This window comes from Lytechinus variegatus, chromosome 4, assembly GCF_018143015.1.
Source record: "Lytechinus variegatus isolate NC3 chromosome 4, Lvar_3.0, whole genome shotgun sequence".
Taxonomy (NCBI): Eukaryota; Metazoa; Echinodermata; class Echinoidea; order Temnopleuroida; family Toxopneustidae; genus Lytechinus; species Lytechinus variegatus.
Genome location: NC_054743.1, coordinates 3,685,192 through 3,709,239, shown reverse-complemented (window position 1 = coordinate 3,709,239; position 24,048 = coordinate 3,685,192). Strand labels below are relative to the sequence as shown.

Genomic DNA, 24,048 nt, shown 5'->3' with positions numbered 1-24,048 from the left:
TAGATACTGTCTAAAAACGTATTTTCTTACAAAATATATCATTCAGGTTTCAAGTTTGTGTTAAATACTGTATTTCGACTTTCAAAATGGCCGCCATCGACATTAATTGTATTATGTACAATGCAAAGTGAGAAACCAATATTCACAGGAGTGAGCGCCATAAATGCACATAATAGTGATCTATGAGTAAAATATTGTCAGAAAGCATATAATTTCTATTGAGATATATAACTTATTCTACCAGTTAAGTGATAAATACGGTTATTTTAAAGCCAAAATGGCCGCTACAGTCCCTTATGGTATTATGCACAATATGAATGGGAACAAATCATTTCAACAGAATTTGGCTTTGCTTGTCAAATGGAGATGCATCAGTGGAATATTGTCTGAAAACGTGATTTATAACAAAATATATCATATCTTATGTAATTAAGGTGATAAATACTGTATTTCAACATTCAAAATGGCTGCCATATGCCCTTTTAGTGAACATTATTTGTCTCCACCCAAATTGTATATTATACGATAAGTGCCTACGGTGGCCATTTTCAATTTCAAATTGCAACATTTATCACCTTAATTACAGAACATTATGATATATCCCGTTAGAAACCATGGTTTTAGACAATAATTAGCCCTTACATCACAATTCACAATTATATGCATTATTTAGAGTCAAGCAAAGCCAAATTCTGTCAAAACTAAATGTCCCATGCATGTTACAATGTACACAATACTTTTAGGACATATGGCAGCCATTTTGGATTTCAGAGTACTGCATTTATTACCTCCACCATGTCCACGACCAATATGTGATGTATTTAGTTAGAAATAATGTTTAAGACAATATCTTTACTCGTACATCACAGTAATATGCATTTTATGATTCTCACTCTTGTGAAAATTAGTTTCCCTGTTCGCATGTTACATAATTTAGTTAGGGCTTGTAGAGGTTATTTTGAATGTCAAAATACAGTATTTATCACCCATATGGAAAAAAGAAAAAATGCGATGATTAAAAAAATGTTTTTTTTTTCAAATAACGTTTTACTCATAAAACAGGATTATATGGATGTCATAATCAAGCAAATCCGAATTCTTACAAAATCATATGTCCCAATTCACACTGTAGATAATACTAATAGGGCCTATGGGGGCCATTTTGAATTTCATAATACAGTATTTATCTCATGCCTGACAAAAGAAATGATGTGTCTCGCTATAAAACATGTTGTCAGACAATATTTTACTCATAGATCACAATTACATGCATTTCATGTTTCTTACTCGTGTGAAAATTAGTTTCTCCATTCGCATTGTACATGATGAATATAGGGGCTATGTGGCCATTTTGAATTACAAAATACAGCATTTTTCACATAAATGGCATATTTACAACTATGTTTTTAGTCAGTATTCCACTCGTTTATTAATCTTAATATCTTAAAGAGCAAGTTCACCCTGACAAAAAATTTATTTCAAAAATAGCAGAAAAAATAATAAAAAATATTGCCGAAGGTTTGAGAAAAATTCATCAAATAATTAAAAAGTTATTAGAATTTCAATTATTTGATTTGTGACGTCATATGTGAGCAGTATTCCTACATAGCGAATGGTAAAAAATCAATGAAATGTCATTTTCTCAGAAAATTAAAAATGGTTTTACTGGAACTTTTGTATATCAATAGACAAATCATTTCACACCCGATCATGAAAAGAAAACAAAATTAAGTCATCAGGAACCATACAAAATTTGAAATTCATACATTTTATATTACATAACACATGGGGCAGCTGCTCGTTTATGACGTCACAAATCCAAAATTTTGAACTCTAATAACTTTCTTACTCTTTAACGGATTTTCCTCAAACTTTCACCAATATTTTTGACTATTTTTTCTGCTATTTTTACAACAAAGTTTTCTTCAGGGTGAACTTCCCCTTTAATATTTTAATCCTCATTCTTGTCTTTTTTTGCCCCCGGCCATTGCCATTGTACATAATACTCTTTGGGACAGTGGTGGCTATTTTAGATATCAAAATACAGCAATGTTCCCATATTTGACATAATAAATAATATACCTCATTAGTAATGATGATTTGTATATATTACTTCGTTCATACATCGCAGTTTTTGCAGTTTAGTGCTCATTTTTGTGAAAATTAGTTTTCCCTATTCGTATTGTACATGATAGTGTATACAATGGCCTATGGCGGCCATTTTGAATATCAAGAAAATAAATATTTTGTCAAAAATTATTTTTCAAGATTGTATTTCACTCCTGCCATACAATTTCATGCATTTCACAGCCAATGTGTGGACAATTTTATGATTTTCATGGGTAATTTGCATATTTTGGCGGCCATATAGGATTTTGCCAATTTGCGGAAAATGCTCAAGGTTACACGAGTGGCATCATCCAGATTCGTAATCAGCACCCTCGAATTGACAAGAAACCATAAAAAAATATTGTATATATAAAAAAACAAGGTTTGGTCAATTTTCTATGGGTCCTATCCTGGACTAAGGTAAACGCGGACAAATCGCGTCCTCGTAAACTCGGACCGTCTCAGTTTATGAAGACACTTTTTTCTACTTACCTGTACGGGCTTTGGACTCCAGAATCGGGGCTCAGGAGTGCTAAAAATAAATTCTATTGTAAATTAGGACGATCCGATCCCGCTATATTAGGACGATCCCTGTTTACGGACCGGTGCCTCTATGGCTCTACTGCTTACTTGTATATGTACTGCGTGTTTCACAAAACATTTGACACTTTTGATTCTTAATAATTCAAATACTATACATCAGATAACACTGTCATTGATATGAATGACAGCTGAATAATGTACAATTTTGTTGGAGGTGGTTTAACAATGAAAGGATAAATCAGTTTCATGAAATCGATTAATTTCACGGTAAGGTTCCAGATTTTGCTCTATTTTCAACCCTCTGAGTCTGACTCTGTACAAAACTTTCAATTTGCACAGGGGGTTAATGGGTGTGTAGGGGAGTGTCTGATTAACATCCTGATAATGGTACTGAACAATGGTCAGGATTTGAATGTCTCATTATTTATTCAGGATTTATTCCACTATCACAACTACACTTTCTTCAGCCTCTGGCAGCTGGAATGAAATGCGGTATTTGCAAGCACATGGTCATGGAAACAATGTGCTTGCTTTTTTCATGTGCATGCATTTCAGTTCACCCTTTTCATTGCATAAAAATCAGACTAGCAGTGCCCAGGGTAATCCACATGAATTATTGATTAAGCATTCATCATAATGTTCCTGGGAGAGGAAACGGACTCCTCGTCCATTGTTCAGGGCCATTGTCAGCACACACTCATGTCTACACACCATTGGTTCCTGTGCAAAGTTCAATTTTTGTAGAGGGTTAAAATTTGACCAATATCTGAAAGCTTACTTCAAGTTTAATCTTAGACTTACACTTAATGAAATTGATTGATTGATTTAGGCTATGCTTTCACATTCAAATTACTTCCAACAAAATTGTACATTATTCAGCTATCATTAATGTCAATGACAGTTTTATCGGATGAATAGATTTTGAACTATTAATGATCAAAAGTGTCAAATGTTTTTGAAACACGCAGTTTACTATAACTTAATACAGACACACAGCATGCAGCACAACACTCATCATGCTCGATCAAGAGCGCGAGCTCATCATGCTCACTTGTCTCAATCACAATGTCTGGACCATTTACATTAGTTTGAATGCCTCTAAATCACTGCAAATAAAAACAGTTAACGCCTTTCAGATTTCATAATAAAACAAAATTATTTACCTTGATATTACTGTCTGAAACATTAGGTAGAATCAAGATGTCTTGAGGATGCATTGGTAGAAAAAGCTTGATATTGCATGAAAGCACGTGCTTAGCGCCTACGTGCATGGCATCGAATCGAGCTTGCGCGTACGTTGCATGCAAACATGCATGATGCATTATGTGAATCACCAAAATACCAACAACAACAACAACATAGCAAGTACTAGATAATGCATGCTGTTCGTAGTACGTACGTACGCGTCGCGATCGCGCTCCGAGGTGTTGTTTTCTTTTTCTTTTTTTTTCTTTTTTATTTTGTTATTGTTTTTGCTTCTTGCTTGAGCTTGCTGTTTCTTTTTCTCGGGAACCGCGATACAATTCAGTCTCGGGAAACGCGATGATTTCAGTGCAGTGGCGATCGGGGGCGCGATTGAGACAGGAATTATAATTATAATCAATGTCTCAATTATAATTCTACCATTCATTCATACCGACTTGTATCTTGCATACGTTGGTTTAGTGTGCGTGCGCACTCATCGCTTTTTACAAATTTTATTCTGGATTCACCCCCAGAAACTTGAACTTTTTAACTACATGTGATTATAACAGCCTCCATTTTTAACCACATCTTGCCTACACTTTCTTGACTTGATCTACCAAGTTTTAACTTCTGTCATTTGGTGTCAGAGATGTCTACATGTATGCCAGGATTCGTGAGACATTTTGAATCTACACAGTTGGAGATCGGGTATTACACCAAGTTACATTATAACTATTTTTATATGCACACATTGTCTTTGACATTAACTGTCTACAACTTGTTTTTCCTCCAGAGACGTTGAATCTATACATACTTTTTTATGCCCTTGACTTGAGTATAGATCTGCATGTACATTATCACAACTTATTTTCAAGTCCTGCGCCATCACTTACACTTATTAGACTCACTATACGTCATTAATAGTGTCCTTGTTTGCAACGCAACGGCAGTGATTTTATGTAGCTGTGTTATGTAATGCTTACCCAGCCATCAAGGACTCTCCTTCAGCTCTTCGTATTTTTACTCTTGTGGAAATTTGTAAATACTCAATTACAAATTGATCCGAAGCTACAAACAGTTACAAATAACTTGATCACAAATTTCTCGGCCAATTTCTCACTATGTCGATTTAAACGTCTTAGGTTTTTTAAGACTCGTATACAATACTACACTAATACACATGCAACTTTTCAAATACCACTTATCATCTGTGGAGACGTCGAGCCCAATCCCGGCCCTCAACATCGGAACATTACTGATCATCACACACATGCCACCATTAGATGTCAATCTTATCTTCAAGACTCGCCAAAATCTACATGGAAGCCCACGACTACAGGATGCCATTTTCACACTGAAGACCAGACAACATGGTACCCTAGGAATCTCAGCTTCTCAGTATCAACCCACGAACAACTCATCAGAAGACTACGACCCGGCTTTGACTTAACAACTCAACACTCTACTCACAATTTTCTACAGCAACCACTTGATAATGATGTATGGAAGCGAATTCATAAATTGGGAATCTCACGTAAGCGAAAAACACATCGTGGAAGTAAAGGGCATGGAAGAAGAAGACCTCAAAGCCCTTCGCGTTCTCAGCAATGCTCAACTTCCAAGTCAATATCGGTATTAATACGACCGCGTATATCTTCTCGTAACCATATAAGAACTAATGTCTGTCTGAGCAACTTGAGATTCTTAAAACGTGATAATAACTCATTGCAAAAAGTTGAGTATAACTTACCAAATGTATTTTTAACCAATGTTCGCTCACTCAAGAATAAATTTGATGAAATAGCCATTGCTGTTCATAAATATAACATTGATATTTTTTCCATAACTGAAACCTGGTTAGATGAAAACACTTCAATTGATTATTTTTCCTTACCTGGGTTTAGTTCCTTTTCCATACAACGTATCAACAAGAAAGGAGGAGGTGTAGCAGCTTTTATAAGAGATATCTACAATCCGAAGCGTCTCTCTGTTCAAGTACGCGATGACATTGAGATTATTTGGATACGTTTAAGACCACCTCGATTACCTCGGTCAATATCATGCATTATCTTGTGTACTGTATATTTTCCTCCTAAGCATCCAAACTCTGAACTTTACATTGACCACATTTTGTCTACCATTGACTCTTTATCGACAAAATATTCTTCTGCTGGATTTATAATAACTGGTGATTTTAATGATTTAGATATCAGTCAAATACTTTTATTGAATAAATTACATGCAGGTTGTTGATAAACCCACCAGGGGTCAAAACATTCTGGATAAAATCATTACTAATATTGGCTCTGCCGATAATCCAGTGAGGATTTTGTCACCTTTGGGAATGAGCGATCACAACTGTATCATTTGGTGTCCTTCAAGGGCGCCGGAAGCGGGGGGCACTTGCCCCCCCAAAGAAAATTTTTGGGGGCAAAACGAGATTTTGCCCCCCCCCCCCCAATTTTCCCCCTAAAAGTAGAAAAATGATATTATTTAAGGACAAAAGTAAACGATGAAGGCACTTTTCTGCCTAAGAATTGTCATTTCTTTTGTCAAAAATGAAAAAAAATTCGCTCCTGACGGGGCAATTACACATCATAGTAAGCCTTGCGTCTTTTGACGAACATGTCCCTCTGTGAAACATACCTTTTATAAGCCCCTTTTCCATCTTATTACAGTGTGATAAACAAGACCGCTGAAAGACCTTTGAAAGACCATGAATTTTGGTTGATCTTTCAGAGGTCTCTCAATGAACCTACAATGGTCTTTGAGGTCTTACGAGAGTCCTGACCAATCTTTCAGTGGTCTTCGTGGTCTTCATGGGCTCCAAAACTTCTTGAAACGGTTCAAAACAGTCTTACAACGGTCTTACAGGAAAATTGTCTTTCAGTGGTCTTTCAGCAGTCTCTCAAGATTTTTGCGGAGATCACTGTAAGACTCATGAGAGATCATTGAAAGATCATTGAAAGACAATTGAAAGACCAGGCAAAGTCCATGGAAAGAATTCTGAAAGATCACTTATTGCATAAAAAATCTCTGAAAGACCATTGAAAGATCTCGAGAGGACTAGTCTAAGACCAGTACGACAAGAAATATCCAACTAGTCTTTTAGAGTTCTTTGAGGGGTCTTTCTGAGCCATTCCACAGAGTCGACAAATTTCATTGATCTTGAAGACCGCTGTAAGACCTCACCAATCTTTCAATGGTCTCCGTTCTGTGGAATGGGGGCCTATTAGTATTAATGAATACATTTCAGACTAAAACCGAATGGCAAATTTGCATGCTGTGTCGGCTAACAAACGCGCGGTCGCCCAGAAACGCTCAGACCGGGATGGTGTTTCATAAATATTTTCGTCCGACAAGTTGTAAGATCTGACAACTTTCCTGTATTCTGATTGGTTGAGAAGCATTGTTACCATAGTAACTGTCGGATAAAACGTCCTACAAGTCCTTTCATGAAACGCTCCCGGACCTGGGGAGTGTTTCATCCGACAAGTTGTCAGATCTGACATCTTTCTCTGATGTTGATTGGCTGAGATGTACTGTTACTATGGTAACTGTCGGATGAAATGGGACTTTTCGGATAAAACGTCCGACAAGTCCTTTCATGAAACGCCCCCCCCCCCCTCCGATATCACCAACGCGCGTGAACGCTAGTTACTCGAGCAACATATGGAATCTGAAAATAGCTGTAAAACCGAAAAGTTTAAAGAGTTATAGAGGATTGAGTAGTTGCTTATTGGATAAATGAGAAGATGCTATGATTCGGCGAATGGAGTGCAGAGCAGGAGTACTCATCTATCAACTAATCAAGCCTCTTCTTCAACCTTTTCTGGTTTACTGTCTTTATCAGGATTACGCTCATTTGAAGAAAACATTACTCGACTTTCACTGTCTACTTCCTCCTATCAATTTCAATTCTTCCTCTATCCACTTTTTTTCTTTTTTTTTCGAAAACTCCACATGGTGTACCGTCAACCACATCCGCTGTTGGAATGTAATTGTTTTCTTCTAAATAATGTTACATAATGTACATTATGAACTGCCGTAGTTTGTTAGTTCATGATTATTTACCAATGAATATTTCCAGGAATTCGATATTCATAATTTCCTAGTTATGGTCACATTTTCCCCAGAAAATATGTAAAGAAAAAAGAAGATTTTGAAGGGGTCATCCAAAAGTGCTTCCCAGCCATACAAAACATGCCAAAGGAAACACATAAATCGAGTAATGTTTTAAATTTTCAGAAAAGTTTTAAATTGTTAGACAATAATTAAGCAGGTCATATTTCTTTTTCCTCCAGTTACGAAATATGAAAGGTTTGCCTATGTATGTATAATCAGGGACTCTCTCCAATGCTGAGGTCAGAAATGATTTAAATAGAATGGGTATTTAAGCGCTTATCGTCGTCTGCCACGTCAGAACACCCGCCATTTTGAATTTAAAAAGACATTCATTGGAATGTATTTTGTTTCTGTTGTTACGCTTCTTCTGCTTCTTCTTCTCGCGTCGTCCGTGTATGTAAATGTACATAAATAAATATTTCTGAAAGGATATTGCATGAAAAATGTAATTTCTGGTATTTTTAGTCAATATAAGCGTGTTACGTAATTTAATTGATCAGACACGAAAACCACATTCCGAATTAAGCGATCGTTTTGCGCGTAGATTTCATAGGTTCTCATAAACTCTGAGTATAGTCTTTCGTAGTGAATTCTATGTTTAATTCTCAAGAAATTTATTTTTGAATTCTCTTAGAAACGTAACTTTTAAACTCCATTTTTACACAAAGTCCTTACCGTGGGGGGGTCCCACGCCCTCTACCGCTCGATCGCTTCGGTATCTCACGCTGTCAAAAATATTGTGTCCCCTTCGGGATTTTGCCCCCCCAAAACTGAAAGTGTTCCGGCGCGCCTGGTGTCCTTTACTTCATTATTATGGACATTTATCTCATAATCAAAAGAGCAAAAAGACAAAAATTGTACGTCCTTTAACTGATAGTGGAATTCGGGAATTTGGAACTTGGTTAACCCATTATTCTTGGGATGAATTGTACAATACCATGGATGTATCTGTAATGTGTAACATGTTTTTGCAAGTCTTAAAATACCACATAGATTTGACATTTCCCACTAAGGTTATTAAATTTCATGAAAATGACAAACCATGGATTAATGGCAAAATTAAATCATTAATAGAAAATAGGCAAGAAGCTTTTTCAAATAATAATGTAACATTGTGGAAACATTATAGGAACAAGGTACAGAGGGCCATAGACTTGGCAAAGGATAAATTTTATAATAAAAGAATACAGAAACTTAAACTTAATAATCCAGCTGATTGGTACCGTCATATCAAACTCATGACTCATGGTTCTCAATCTCAAACACATATTGATATACCAAATCTCTCATATGAGGAACTTCAAAATTTTAAGTGTGTAGCAAATATCATCAATGACAGGTTTTTATCGATTGCATCTGACCTTCCAAAACTTGACAGGTCAAATTTGCCAGCTTATCTGCCATCACCCTCTGAATGTCCAACAGTACAACCATTGGATATTTACAATAAATTACGCAAATTAAATTTGCAGAAGTCAACTGTTTCTGGTGATCTACCTATCAGAATTATTAAAGAGTTTTCCTATGAATTGTGTTTTCCACTATGTCATATTATAAATACTGCCTTTAAACAAGGTATCTTTCCACAGATATGGAAACTTTCTGAAATTGTACCAATTCCAAAATCTTTTCCTCCTGTGGTGTCTGATCTAAGACCAATAGCCTTAACCTCTTACTTTGCTAAGACTGCTGAATCGTTCATTGTTAAGTGGTTGTTGGAGGATATATGCGATCAGATTGATAACAATCAATTTGGTAACCGTCCAGGTCTCTCTACTTGTCATTATCTTATTTCTATGCTTCATAATCTCTATACGAATGCTGACAAACAAAAAAACATCTCAACTATGGTGTTGACAGATTTTTCTAAGGCTTTTGATCGAATTGATCATAATATTCTTATTCACAAATTAATATGCTTGAACGTACGACCATGTGTAATCTCATTAGTCATTGATTTCTTGTACTGCAGACAACAGTCTGTAAAATATAATGGTCACATTTCTGATGTCAAGGACTGTAATGCGGGCGTTCCGCAAGGGACAAAGCTCGGCCCTGTGTTGTTCTTGATTATGGTAAATGATGCTTGTAACAATTGTCCCCTACCTTTCTATAAGTATGTGGATGATTTAACAATTGTAGAAGCTAGAAATCAAAACAAACCTTCTCAGATGCAAAGAGAGATTGACTCTTTGCTTGCTTGGTCTTTGGCTAATAACATGAAACTCAATCCTAGTAAATGTGTTTTTATGACTATTTCATTCATGAAACAGCCGATACACCAAAATTTCAATATCAACCAAATACCAATGAATGAGACCAGTATTGTTAAAATTTTGGGTGTTTTATTTCAACAAAACCTAAAATGGGATTCTCAAGTTAATGAAATGATAAAAAAATGCAATAGACGACTGTTCATGTTGCGTAAACTTAAACGGTTCAATTTACCCATGTATGATCTGACTACTCTGTATACTGGATACATTAGACCCATTGTGGAATATTGTGCTCCTCTGTTCCACTCCAATCTTACTAAAAATCAAACTGATAACATAGAAAAAATACAAAAACGTGCAATCAAAATCATACTTGGTTCCAGGTACATTGCTTATGAGGAATCACTAGAAATGTGCAATTTATCAACTTTGGAACAAAGGAGGGTTAAGTTATGTTTAGACCTTGCTTTGAATTTAGAGAAACATCCTAGGTACTCATCTTGGTTACCTGTTGCTAGGAATATTGATTTTAACCTAAGACATGTAAAAAAATACTCACAATTACATTGTAAAACTGATAGGTTTCAGAAGAGTGCAGTTCCATATTTTATTAATATCCTGAATGAATATCATTCCAAAAACTCTTAATCTGTCCAGTTTTAAGTGATTCCTTTGTTCATATGACCAAGAATTCCTTCACTTTGGAATGGAGTGTGAAATGTACACTGCCCATGCAAATTCTTTAGGGCAGCAGTTTGATTTATATTGTGCAATAACAGCTTACACTGTCAGGGAATACCAGTGTGTATGTATAGTTCACATCTCATTCATACATGTATGTCAATTGACATTATGCCATGACTTTGCAGGGATAGGTGTCGTGTGGGCGGTACCGGAGCGGCGGACGCGACATCGGGACTGGCCCCTATGGTTTCGGAGTGCTGCAGTTTGGGGTGTGTGGTTCCGGACGGCTGTTGCTTGGTTGGACGGGCGCATTAGACTTTTGGTCGCATATCCGATCGGGTTGGGTGGCTGGGAGGAGTGTGTTTCCCTGGGAGTGATGGGTGTGACAAGCTTGTGCCATGCCCATTGCTCCCGGTGGATACATTTCTCTCGGCGCCTTTCTCGTCGTGTGTGCGACTGGTGTTTTTTTTTGCGCCTGTCCAGCTAGGAAGTGGCTGTTTGGGAACTAGCATTTCTGGGCTGTAGCGCTTCGGAGGTGTGGGGGTATGACTCGGAGTCGCGTCCGTTGCTCTGGTGTTGCCCATTTTCAGACCTGTCCTCAATTTTAATTCTGATTTTAATTTGCATTATATATTTATGAGTTATCTTTTATTATTCTAATTTAATTGGTTTGGAGGCTTATGTATGTTTGTATTTTTATGATTTCTATATATTGATAGTTTACTCTGAAATGTTCATGTTGTTCAAAATGGTCTTTGTATATATCTTATCTTACATGTACATGCAACAAGATCTTTACAATGTAAAACAATGTAAATTTAGCCTTTGGGCTACCATGAATTGTTTTTTTAATAACACCATTTATCTATCTATCTATATATATCTGTTCTTGTTTTTATTTGAATATTGGGGAAAAAGTAATCGTTCGATGCCTATTTATATAACTTAGATTAGAGGATCTATTTGAAGAAGAGTGCTATTTGTTCATATTATATAAAAATTGACATTTTTAACACGTTTGAAAAACGTTCAACAAAATAGGTCAGTGGAAAACGTTCTGAAAACGTCTGATACAGAACGTTTGATTTTGTAACGTCCGGAAACGTTTTATAAACGTTCCGTAAAGGACGTTCCATTTTGTAACGCCCATGTACGTTCTTAAAACGTTTGAAAAAAAAACTTAAATTTTAAGTTCTTACTACAACGTTATATAAACGTTTTAAAAACGTCCATTTTGGACGAAGGACGAACGGACCCGTGCAAAACATTTTTAAAACGTTCTGAGAAGGTTGTGTGTTTGCTGGGCTTTCACGGTGTTGTTTCAACACTTCTGAGTATTTGGTGTTTATTTTACACTCTAAGTGTTGTTTCAACACAGTATATTGCTTGAACACTGAGTGTCAAATGAGCACCAAATAATGAGAACATATGAACACTCTAAAGTGTTAAGTTGACCTTATCTGACACCCTTGTCACGGTATATGCTATATGATGGCTTATATATTGAATAACTACTACTCAGTCGACCTCGTCGTTTTCCCCCCGTTTTCTGGATGTTCAGTCCATCTCCTTTATAAAATATGCATGGTTATCATATATTTTAACATAAAAATGTTTTGCCTTGTGATTTTAACATTGCATACAGCATTAAATTGAAAATATAATGTAAAAAAGTGAAATATGTGATATTCTCCCATAGAGCCGTGTGTTATAAATCCGCGCTCTTGCCCTCTTTAAGATGGCGGCTGCGCAATACATGGAATCACAGCCGCATTACGCGCGCGTCAATGCGAGCGATTACTCTAGTGTCAATAATATACATCTCTATGGTTCCAGGGACCCCCGTTTTCACAAAATTGTAGTTCCGAAGCCCTTTCCGAGGACCCTCTATTTTACAATAAGCCCACTCCAAGGCCCCCGTTTTGTGTCTCTCCCGCGGCACACCCCTACCACTTTTTTGGTCGAGTGCCCCCCCCCCCCCCGGGGGGTAGAAAGTTACATATTGGCGAAAAATGCTTCCAAAGAATCAAATTTAAAGGCAAGGTAATTATTGTTACATGTAATTCTACAATATTATTGGTTGTATCAATTAGTAACATGCAAAATATAAAAATTGTCACAACTTACCCCACCTTCCCCTGCCCTAGCCTACATCATAATGTATTCCAAAGATAAAAAAAAATGCTTCAAGAATATAAAGTGTCTGGACACCCGACCCTCCCCCCCCCCCCCCCCCCCTACTAGTGTAGACTGTCTGTTGAACTCCGTTGGCTCCACTCACCAAATACAGTCAGATAATAAAACGATGAGAAAAAAAAATTGTTATTGTTAACAAACTTCTCGAAACAGACGGCTGTCAGCTGTCTAGCAAAGTTACTTAGACCAGAGCTTCGGTCTCTGTTATATTGGTTGTTCACTAAACTATGTTTGCTCCACTCACCAGAAAAAAAAATATTAATAAAATCGAAACAGACGGCTGCCCACTGTCTAAAGAGTAAGCATGGTAAGAGTTCATTGAATGAGTGGGCCAGGCATGCTCCGGGGACACGCAGGCACGGCAAAAGGCGAGCCGAGCCCCGAGAGCCTGTGCTCGTCTGACTCGACTGAGTTAACGCGTTCATCAGACAGCGTAACTCAAAAAAAGTTAAAGTTGTGACAAAGAACAGCCATATATATAGGCTAATCGTATACATTGGAAAATTACGTAATTCTAGATCTAATCATGATTGATATTGATAAACATACAAAACAAAAATAATCGATAATTTACTCACCATGGACCAGGGATAATCAGAATTGTGCGTGTATGTGCGAACAGCTGATTTTCAAAATACCCGCCAGCGCGGCTCTAGTCTGTAAACACAGACCCAAGTAGTCCTTTTACACCTCATTTTCATAAAGAAATGACTCCAAAGTTCCGAACTTGTTTCAAATTATTTTTACTGTCGGAAACTTTTATAACAGATAGTCACAGCATATGAATGATTCGATTTTCATCACTTCAGAGTCATACATCTGTATTAAAAAACGTAAAAAGGTCTATGATTGTAGACTACTAGATCTTGGGATAGATACCGGTATTATGATCCGAAACAAAGGATTAAGTACTGATCTATTGACTGGTCATTTTACGTTGTCCTTGGCCTTGTTTGTTGTGTGTGTATTTGAGTTTTATTCGTCAGAAGTGTATTACAGATGTTGTTGTTGTTTAGCTTAAATATCATTCAGCAGCGAATGTAGGCCTTCTTATAGCAATGAATGTTGATTCCATATAATCATATATCATTGCATTAATTGTTTTTACCATTTGGCAATGAGTGTCTGTTTTAGCCACACACTATACGTAAGATTTAAAAAATCTTTTTTTTTTAATTCATTTTTTTTTCTATGATGAAATACTATTCTAATCAAAGACCCCACCCCCCCCCCAAAAAAAAAAAAAATCAACACCAACACCAACCTTAAAGGCGCTGTCACACCTTGGCGTTTTAGACAGCGTATGCCCGACGTATGAGGAATTTGGCGAATACGCTGGCGTACGTCGAATACGTTACGGGTAAGTTTTGCATACGTTAAGAGTACGCTAAAACACGCTGGTTTACGTCGTCATACGGCGAGGTCGTCGAAAAATTTTGTGCAAGCAAAAAAATTTTCGACGTATGCCAGCGTATGGCTCATACGTCCCGCATACGCGGGTCATAAGTTGTAGGCAAGTTACGCGATCGTTGATACACGTTGACACACGTTACTCGTAAGTTACTCATAAGTCGATGTACGTCGAGATAATGTCCAGCGTACCCTAAAACTTACTTCTAACCTATGAGTAACGTGCTTTGAACGTATGTGTAACTTAACTCCAACGTATATTGACGTATGAAGACGTGCTCGGACGACCACAAAACTTACTGAACGTGTTTATAACTTACAGATACCTTATAATGGCGTATTGACAACGTTTATAGGAATTGGTATATAAAGGTGGGGTTCACAGGAGTTTTCTTCGACATGGCGGTGGTGTTGATTCAAGGCGGTGTCACACCTTGGCGTTTTAGAGAGCGTATGCCCGACGTATCAAAATTTCTCTAAAACGTCGGCATACACTGAACTTTGACCTTTTTTTCAACTCTGGGCGTATACTTTGCGTATTCATAACGAGTTGAACGTATACATAACGTATTTTTTAGTAACTTATATCGAACGCTTCATTAACTTATAAGTAATCCAACGAATGCTTAGCGTATTGCTGGCGTACACAACTTATGCCCTACGATAGCCTAACGTACGCATGGCGCGCGGCAGCGTATTGCTGACAAACACGTGTCGTAGCCTATAAAAGTCTGCCGCTCGACCATTCAAATCATAACCGCACGATACATCACCGTATCAACACCACCGCCATGCCGAAGAAAACTTCGGAGAACGCTACCAAGAAGTTCCCTGGCCGTGGGCGGGGCGTGAACGTGAACGCAAGCAGGATCCCTCACCATCACTCACAACCTCACGCTCACCCTCTGATGGAGATGATGCAGGTTCCAACGCTTCTCGGGAATCGTCAGTGGCATCAGCTGCTGCCTCCGTGACCTCCAACTCATCTCAGTCAACCTTTACCAAGAAGAAGAGGGCTAAGAAGACACAGTTTTGTCTTAATGTCCAAGAGGAGCAGCTCGTGTGCGAATTCCTTCGAGAAAACGCCATGATCTGGGACATCAAGAAGACTCATTACAGAAGAGTGGACAAGAAGGCAAAACTCTGGGAGGATCAAGCCAAGGGGATGAGGAAGACTGTTGAGCACCTACAAGGATGGTTCAAGTCCCTGCGAGACACCCACACCCGTCTCGACAAGAAGAAGAGCGGTGACGGCGCCCCGGAACTGACAGAGAGGGAGCAGTGGGTGAAGACAAACTTCGGTTTCCTCAAGCCTGTGGTCCGCCATAATGCTTAGCCAGTCAACAGTGTAAGTATAAACAAATATTGATATTCATTTATATTAGTTTCATTGTGATAAAAAAATCATCAAATATGCCTTGAATTCATGACTTGTATTTTAATAATCATATTTGCAGGTGAAGGCAGCCATTGTGGCACACAGCGGGGACCTCGAGGCCGCCGAGGCTGCCTGTGCAGACATCGTGGTTGATGATGAAAGCACGCCCTGCACTGTTTCATCCTCACAGCGCAAGGGCAAGCGTTGCCAGGAAGATGACCAGTTGCTACAGTCACTCCAGAAGAGGGTACACGAGTCTGGGGGGTCCTCAAAGGTCTCGCACACCCTCAGCCCATTACAGCCACGGCAGCCTTCGCCAACTACGTGCATGACAGCCTGGTCAGCATGTCCAAGCGCAGGTTTCGGAAGGCACGGTCAAGCATCAACACCATCCTCACTGAGCTGATGGATGAGGAGAGTGATGAGGAAGAACCTCCCAGAGTCCTCAAATCTTCTTTCCCTGCTTCCGTGCGACCCAATTCAGCACCAGCTACCTACACCCCCACGGCGTCGGAGATGTACCAGCCACCTCCCGACATGTGGAGACACAAGGCACCTGCTCAGTCAGTCTGGGGTTCACAGACAGCTGACTACGTAGACCAGTACATGCAGGGGTGATGATGCATAGTACTTAGCAGAACCTGGAATCTGTTATCCAGGATGCCGAACGCATTTTCTACCACTCTCCTTGCCCGAGAAAGCCTATGGTTGAAGATGCGTTGTTCATTCGTCAGACCCCGCAGGTTGTATGGCTTCATCATGCTTGGTCGTAGGGCGAAGGCATCGTCACCGATGAAGAAGAAGGCACATCCTGGTTGTCATTGAGAAGAGGCTCAGGGTCAGGGAAACCTAGGGTGCCGTCTTCAGTACATTCCTTCAGCTCACAGTCGTTGTATATCTGCGCATCTGATGCTGATCCAGTACCACCGACATCTGCCCAAATGAATTTATAGTCAGCATCTACAAGCGCCAGCAGAACAATGGAGTAGAATCCTTTGTAGTTAAAGTATTGGGACCCACTCTTTGGAGGACAGCGGCAGGCCACGTGTTTTCCATCAAGTGCCCCACATGTATGGGGAAAGTTCCATCTTTGGAAGAACTTGTCAGCTATGGCGCGCCAACCATCAGGAGTACTTGGGCAAACCAGCACCTCATCCACGTATTCGTCAATAATGGCTTGACAGACTTCTCTGACCACTACGGATTGGGTGTTGTGAGGGACCCTCCATCCGAACTTCATCGAGGCATACTTGTTCCCTGAGGCAAGGTGACGCAAAGTTAGTGCCAGCTTCATGCCGGGCTCAAGCGTATCCCTGTAGAAGGTGTACTCCTTGGTTATCCTTGGACCCACTCTGGCTAGCAACTCATCGAACATTGCTGGCTGCATACGCATGAAGTTGGTGAAGGATGCATGGTCCTCGTTACGAAGTTCCACCAGAAGCTTGTCATACATGCCAAACTGCCGTCGCCTCCCAATCCATGGTATAATCCACTTCTCCTCTGTTCACCTCTTCTTCTCCTGGCTCTGTTGGCACGCAACTGGTACAGTGTCAAGTCGATGAGGTCATGCTGATGTTGGAGCGGGACAGCTAGTAGGTATTCTCGTCTCAGTCTTTCCGGATCCTCCATCTCTCGAATGGCATGGGCATCTGTCCACCATGAAGTCTTCATGAGTTCTGATGGGTTCCTCCTGTGAACCCCACCTTTACATACCAATTCTTATAAACGTTGTCAATACGCCATTATACGGTGGCTGTAAGTTATAAACACGTTCAGTAAGTTTTGTGGTCGTCCGGAGCACGTCTTCATACGTCAATATACGTTGGAGTTAAGTTACACATACGTTCAAAGCACGTTACTCGTAGGTTAGAAGTAAGTTTTAGGGTACGCTGGACATTATCTCGACGTACATCGACTTATGAGTAACTTATGAGTAACGTGTGTCAACGTGTATCAACGATCGCGTAACTTGCCTACAACTTCTGGCCCGCGTATGCGGGACGTATGAGCCATATGCTGGCATACGTCGAAAAATTTTGTGCTTGCACAAAATTTTTCGACGACCTCGCCGTATGACGACGTATACCAGCGTGTTTTAGCGTACTCTTAACGTAATGCAAAACTTACCCGTAACGTATTCGACGTACGCCAGCGTATTCGCCAAATTCCTCATACGTCGGGCATACGCTGTTTAAAACGCCAAGGTGTGACAGCGCCTTGATACTTTATTTATTTATTTATTTCACATATTTAAAAAGGGTGGCCCAATCAGTACAAACACTGGTTTTCGTTGGGGCCCTTTAATTACATAGTAGATACACATAATATATACAGATATAACAAAATTATAAATACGAACTTATGTATACTAAGAACTAACTCAAAATGTTACACGATTAAAGAATAAGGTACAAATTTAACAGTTAAAAGTTAGAAAGGTGATCGTAAACAAAGCAAATAACAATGCAGCTACAGATTACAATACTTATCTCTACACATTTAAACTACTCATGCATACACCCTCAATACATACCCACGGGTCACCTACAGCCAAAGACATTCGTACACACATTCCACCCCCACCCCCCCCACACACACACACACACTCACACATATTTGTATACACTGTAAAAAATAAAATGCTAATTTAGCACAAACAGTGCTGTACAGCGACTGCACCACGAGTGCCGGTTTTCTAATTTAAACCAGAAAATGAGCACCCGCAGCACAGCCACTACACTTGCACTGCAAGCGCCAATCAGCACCCCATTCCACACAGTGTACACATACCCATACACACCCTCACCTCTTCACTTGGACACACAAATAAATTGTATACATTATAGCATAAATTATAGCTTAAAACATAATACAATTAAAACATGGGTTCATGGCATTAGGTGTATAAACAAAACGTGGATATTGAGTGTGTCATCACGTGAGAAAATCTTTTAAAGCTCTATTGAAAATTGCTAGGCTTTGGGCTTGTTTGATTACAAGCGGCAGATCATTCCAAATTTGACTACCTGAATAAATAAATGATTTCCTATAAAATTCAGTTTTACATTTGGGTAAACGTAACATCATCCTTTCAGAAATACGAGTTGTTCGTACTGAGATTTCATCAGTAAATATGAATTTATTAGACATAATCTCAGGCGTTAATTTGTTGATACATTTATACATTAGACAGCATGTTGTCTTCCAGAACAGTTTATCGAGAGTTGGCCAACTCAGCTCTTTAAAAACAACTAATGATCGAGTATCCCAAGACTTTCTTGAGACAATATAACAAGATTCAAGATTCAAATATTTATTGTCTGTAAAAACACAGAAATTCGGCCTCCGCTGGCATTAAAATTCACATGACAACATTTATTCAACATACAAAATACAACATACAAAATACATAAATAATCAGTACAAAAATAACATTATACAATTCCACCAATTTTCAGCATTCTCTAGCACGCCCACACCACTGCAGATGCGCATAACAGCAGATTTACATGTAACGAATCCGCGCCAAAGCACCAGTGCGGCGAGCCAGAGAATACTGAAAAATCCAGATAAATAATGTAGTAAACAACAAAAGAAATTCACATGTCTATTAAAAATATGTATGGCATTAGGGACAAAGGATTGTCTGAACCTGCATCGTATTGTTTTAGGCACTGATAGACGTACACCAAATCGATTGAACTTGAACAGATCATGGGGTGCATGAGATGAGTTGGGAACACCACTGCTCCATCATGTTCATAATCTTAGAATTGGAATTGGAATAGCTTACATGTAAACTATAATAACTTCCTAAGTTGTGTATATATAATATTGCACTTAATTAGTTTATTTTAGTTTATGTTGCAAATCATAGCATTTATTAAGTATTATTATTTCCAATATCATTGTAAGAAGATAACCTATCGTTTCACATGTCTATTAAAAATATGTATGGCATTAGGGACAAAGGATTGTCTGAACCTGCATCGTGTTGTTTTAGGCACTGATAGACGTACACCAGATCGATTGAACTTGAACAGATCATGGAGTGCATGAGATGAGTCTTGCATTATTTTGTGAATCTTCAGAAGAATTTGTTTTTCATAAAGATCACCAAAAGTAGGGAGCTCTACGTGAGTAATTCGCTGAGCAGTTTTCCTAGCTCTTTCAAGCTTCTTCACATTTTCATTTGACAAATTCCCGAACATACAAACTAAGTTGAAGGTGATGATACTCTGTATCAATGATTTGTAGAATAATAACAGTATTGTGTTGTCTACTCGAAATTCCTTTAGTTTTCTGAGGAAGTACATCCTTTGATTAGCTTTTCCAGCAAGTACTTGTGTATTTGAATTCCAGTTCAATTTATTGTCGATAATCGTTCCTAAATATTTATATTCAGGAACCTGGTCTATGGGATGTCCATGCATGGTAAGAGGCTCATGAAAATGTGAAGAGCGACGGAAATCAAAAATAATTTCCTTTGTCTTTTGAACATTGAGGAATAGATTTGATTGATTACACCATTCTACAAAACTCTGTTATTCCTCTACTACATGTATGGGTTTTACGGATATTTGTGAAATATATCTTATTAAATAAAAAAAGATTAATTTTCCATACGGCTATACAGTATACAATGTACTGTTACTGTACATACTAGTACTACACTGCATATATCCATGCATTGACCACCATGACATATGACAAGCCCTGTATATGCACTATAGTGTAATAGAAATAAGCTCCTAAGGTTTAAAATTAGATTGTGAATTTTGAATTTGATTGCTTGTCAGCTGATGTACATGATTAAACCAGCAACGTAAATTGCACATAAAAATATCACATCATATACGTACATGTACATCATGTATCTACATGTAGCCATATCTTCTTCATTTGGATGCTTTTTTTTACCTGGTTGTGGTGTCTAAGTAACTGTCCTATGTTTGTGGGGTCAGGTAACTATCATGGTAACGTTGATCAACAGCCAATCAGAACCAAGGATTCCATGCAAGTTACCATTAAGTTAAGTCAACATAATGGTAAATTTTACGCAACAGGGCCCAGAATAAGCTACAGTGTAAATGCCATGATGTGGGGTTAATTACTGTACCTTTCTCCTCGAGTCCCCCTGAATTACATGTAGCATTGACAAAACATGTCCTCATGCAGTGTCTGAGACAAAACATATCTTCAATTTCTGGGCATCTAATTCTAAACCTAACAGCTCATTTCTACATGTATAACACTATAGTTTATACAGGCCTTGTCATGGTGGCCAATGCATTTATGCAGCGCAGTATGTACAGTAACAGTATGTACATTGTATACTGTATATCCTCTATGGATAATTAACATATTTTATTAAATAAGATATATTTCACAAATATCCGTAAAACCCATAGTAGAGGAATAAAAGCAATATATCGCTATGAAGCTGCTTGCTATTGTTGACCTCATATCATCTAATATCCAAGAATCCCAGGACGAAAAAACCTACATTTTGGCTGAAAAAAGGCTATAAAAATTTGAGAATTTAGGTATAATTACCTTTTAACTCTACAAATAATGGTTTAAAAGTACTAATTATAGGAAAAACAAATTGCCTGCCCCCAAACACATATGAATAGACACCAAAACCAAAGAAAAAGACCACCAAATAAAGAAGTTGTGGCCAAAACTGTGATTTTGGGGGGTTTTGGCGGCCATTTTGGATTTTGGCCCGGCACACTTTTTTCTCGGACCCGAGACAAAAAATATTGTCATTTCATGTTGAGATACATTACAAGGAATAAAAAAAAACTGTTCTCATATTGAAATTAACAAAAAAGTATTTTTGACCCATGTATAGCCCACTCCTAGTATAAGCTTGGTAACCCGACACATGCTCCGGCGACGATTGCTCCGGTGACAAATGCACCCCAAAATGCGACATTTGCTCCGCGACATTTGCTCCTCGACATTTGCTCCGCCGACATTTGCTCCGCCGATATTTGCTCCGCCGACAGTTGCTCCGCCGACAGTTGCTCCGCCGACAGTTGCTCCGCCGACAGTTACTCCGCCGACAGTTGCTCCACCGACTATTGCTCCACATTAAGCGACAAATGCCCCGGCGACAAATGCTACCCGGACGACACATGCTCCGGCGACAATTGCTCCGCCAATATTTGCTCCGCCGAAAATTTGCTCCGCATGTACGGACAAATGCTCCGCTGATAATAGCTCCGCCGAAAATGCCATCTACCGAAAAATTATTGTTTTTTTGTGTGTAAAACTAACAACGCTTCTTCTCCAAAGCTGTATGGTCATTATTGTTATTTTATATATTTTTAACATTCCTAATTGAATTGTTCAGCGGAAAGAAATAGTTTGGCTCAAATTAAATTTCCCATCAGCGCTTTTATCTCGATTATTTCTCCCTTTCTTTCCTTGAAAAGCACCTTCTCCCACGTCCCTCTCTCCTAATTTTTTTTCTCTCTCTCTGCATTCCAAGTAACTTCTGTTCCCATTTCTTTTACAACCTCAACCTTCTTCTCCTTTCTCGCTCTAATGCTATTTTGGCCTGTTTTCACTGTTTATTCTTTTAACTTTTTCCTACCCCCTCTAATGGAATTGAAAACTAATAAAGTTTTATAATCTTGTTAGAAAGGCGTTTCCTGTCACTTTCACTCAATTTTTTTCATTATTTTTTCCCTTCAATTACGTGCAGTGTGAAAACAACTCACCTCTTGAAGGACATGTCCACCCAAGAAAAAGTTGATTTGAATAAAAGGAGAAAAATCAAACGAGCGTAACACTGAAAATTTCATCGAAATCGGATGTAAAATATAAAAAAGCTATGATATTTTTAAGTTTCGCTTAATTTCACAAAATAGTTATATGCACATCCTGGTCGGTATTCAAATGAGAGAAATGATGACATCACTCACTCAATATTTCTTTTGTATTTTATTATAAGAAATATACAATATTCAAATTTTCTCCTCATTTTCCTGTGAAAAAAATCTTATTTCTCCCTGAACATGTGGAATTATCATTGTTTAACATTTCGTTGAAGGGGTAGTCCTAATAGCTATTTCTTAGCTTTATTCTTATAAATCAACATAAATATATGATATCATAATCCTTATTTGAATAATGCAATCGCGAGCGCGAACAATTTTTTTTTTATTGTATGTGTTTTGTCCTAAAATTTGAATATTCTGGACAATGATATCATGAAAAGATGTGTATGCAACTGGATAAAAACTACAAATGCGAAGCGCGAGCAGAAATTGTTAATACACGCTTTGAACTGATCAAAAAGGTACCTAAGTTTGCCTGCAGTTAGCCATGAAGGAGTTACATATTTTAACAATCAAATAATGCGAGCGCGAAGCGCGAGCTGAATTTTTTTACATTTCTAAAAAATGGAAATTCTAACACTTTTTGTGATTTCAACAGGATAGGTATACAACTAAACAATTAATGCGAGCGCGAAGCGCGAGCGGAAAATTTCGAGATTAAGACCTAAAACGAGATACTCTATTCACGTTTTGTAAATTATGTAAAGGATGAGTAATTGGGGATCTTCCTAACACTAATAATGCGAGCGCAAAGCGCAAGCAAAATTTGTTTACCTTTCTACATAAAGAATGAAAAAATTAAATCAATTTCTTTAATCGTGAACAGGATAGCTATATAACTAAACGATTGATGCGAGCGCGAAGCGCGAGCGACAAAATTCGAAATTTAGTCCTAAAAACGGGACACTATTCATGTTTTGTAAATCATGAATGGGATGAGTAATAGGGGATCTTCCTGTATTAATAATGCAAGAACAGAGCACGAGCAGAAAATTGTTGATATTTTAATCTGAAACTAGATAATGATTTAAATAGAGAACAAGTTGCGTATCTGATGAAACATGCTCGCGTGTGTTTCATATTTAGACCTAGAAACTAGCCTTCTAAATATATCTTTTATCATGAAAATCAATAAAAAAAGGGTGTATTTCAGCTCTATATCAAGCATTTATTTGAAAATTGTGAGGTGGATATGGATCGTACTTAAAAAAAAAAACAGCTTTGATTTTTCATTATTATAACTTCACGTTTTGACAAGAGACCGGGACATCATTAGGACAAGTCATCACATGATCTTCCTATTCCTCTTGCTAAGTGCGAGATAAAACAAAAGGGACAATTTAATCATAAA

The 24,048-nt window shown here is 38.1% G+C and overlaps 1 protein-coding gene and 1 pseudogene across 1 annotated transcript; one reads left to right on the top strand and one right to left on the bottom strand.

Annotated features, from left to right (window-relative positions):
* Positions 1 to 15,259: 15,259 nt before the first annotated feature.
* On the top strand, positions 15,260 to 16,464 carry LOC121412424 (annotated as a pseudogene).
* Positions 16,465 to 16,603: 139 nt separating this feature from the next.
* LOC121412423 lies at positions 16,604 to 17,299 on the bottom strand. Its single transcript, XM_041605234.1, has one exon. It carries the CDS (start codon positions 17,297 to 17,299, stop codon positions 16,604 to 16,606), a length of 696 nt encoding a protein of 231 aa, XP_041461168.1.
* Positions 17,300 to 24,048: the final 6,749 nt, after the last annotated feature.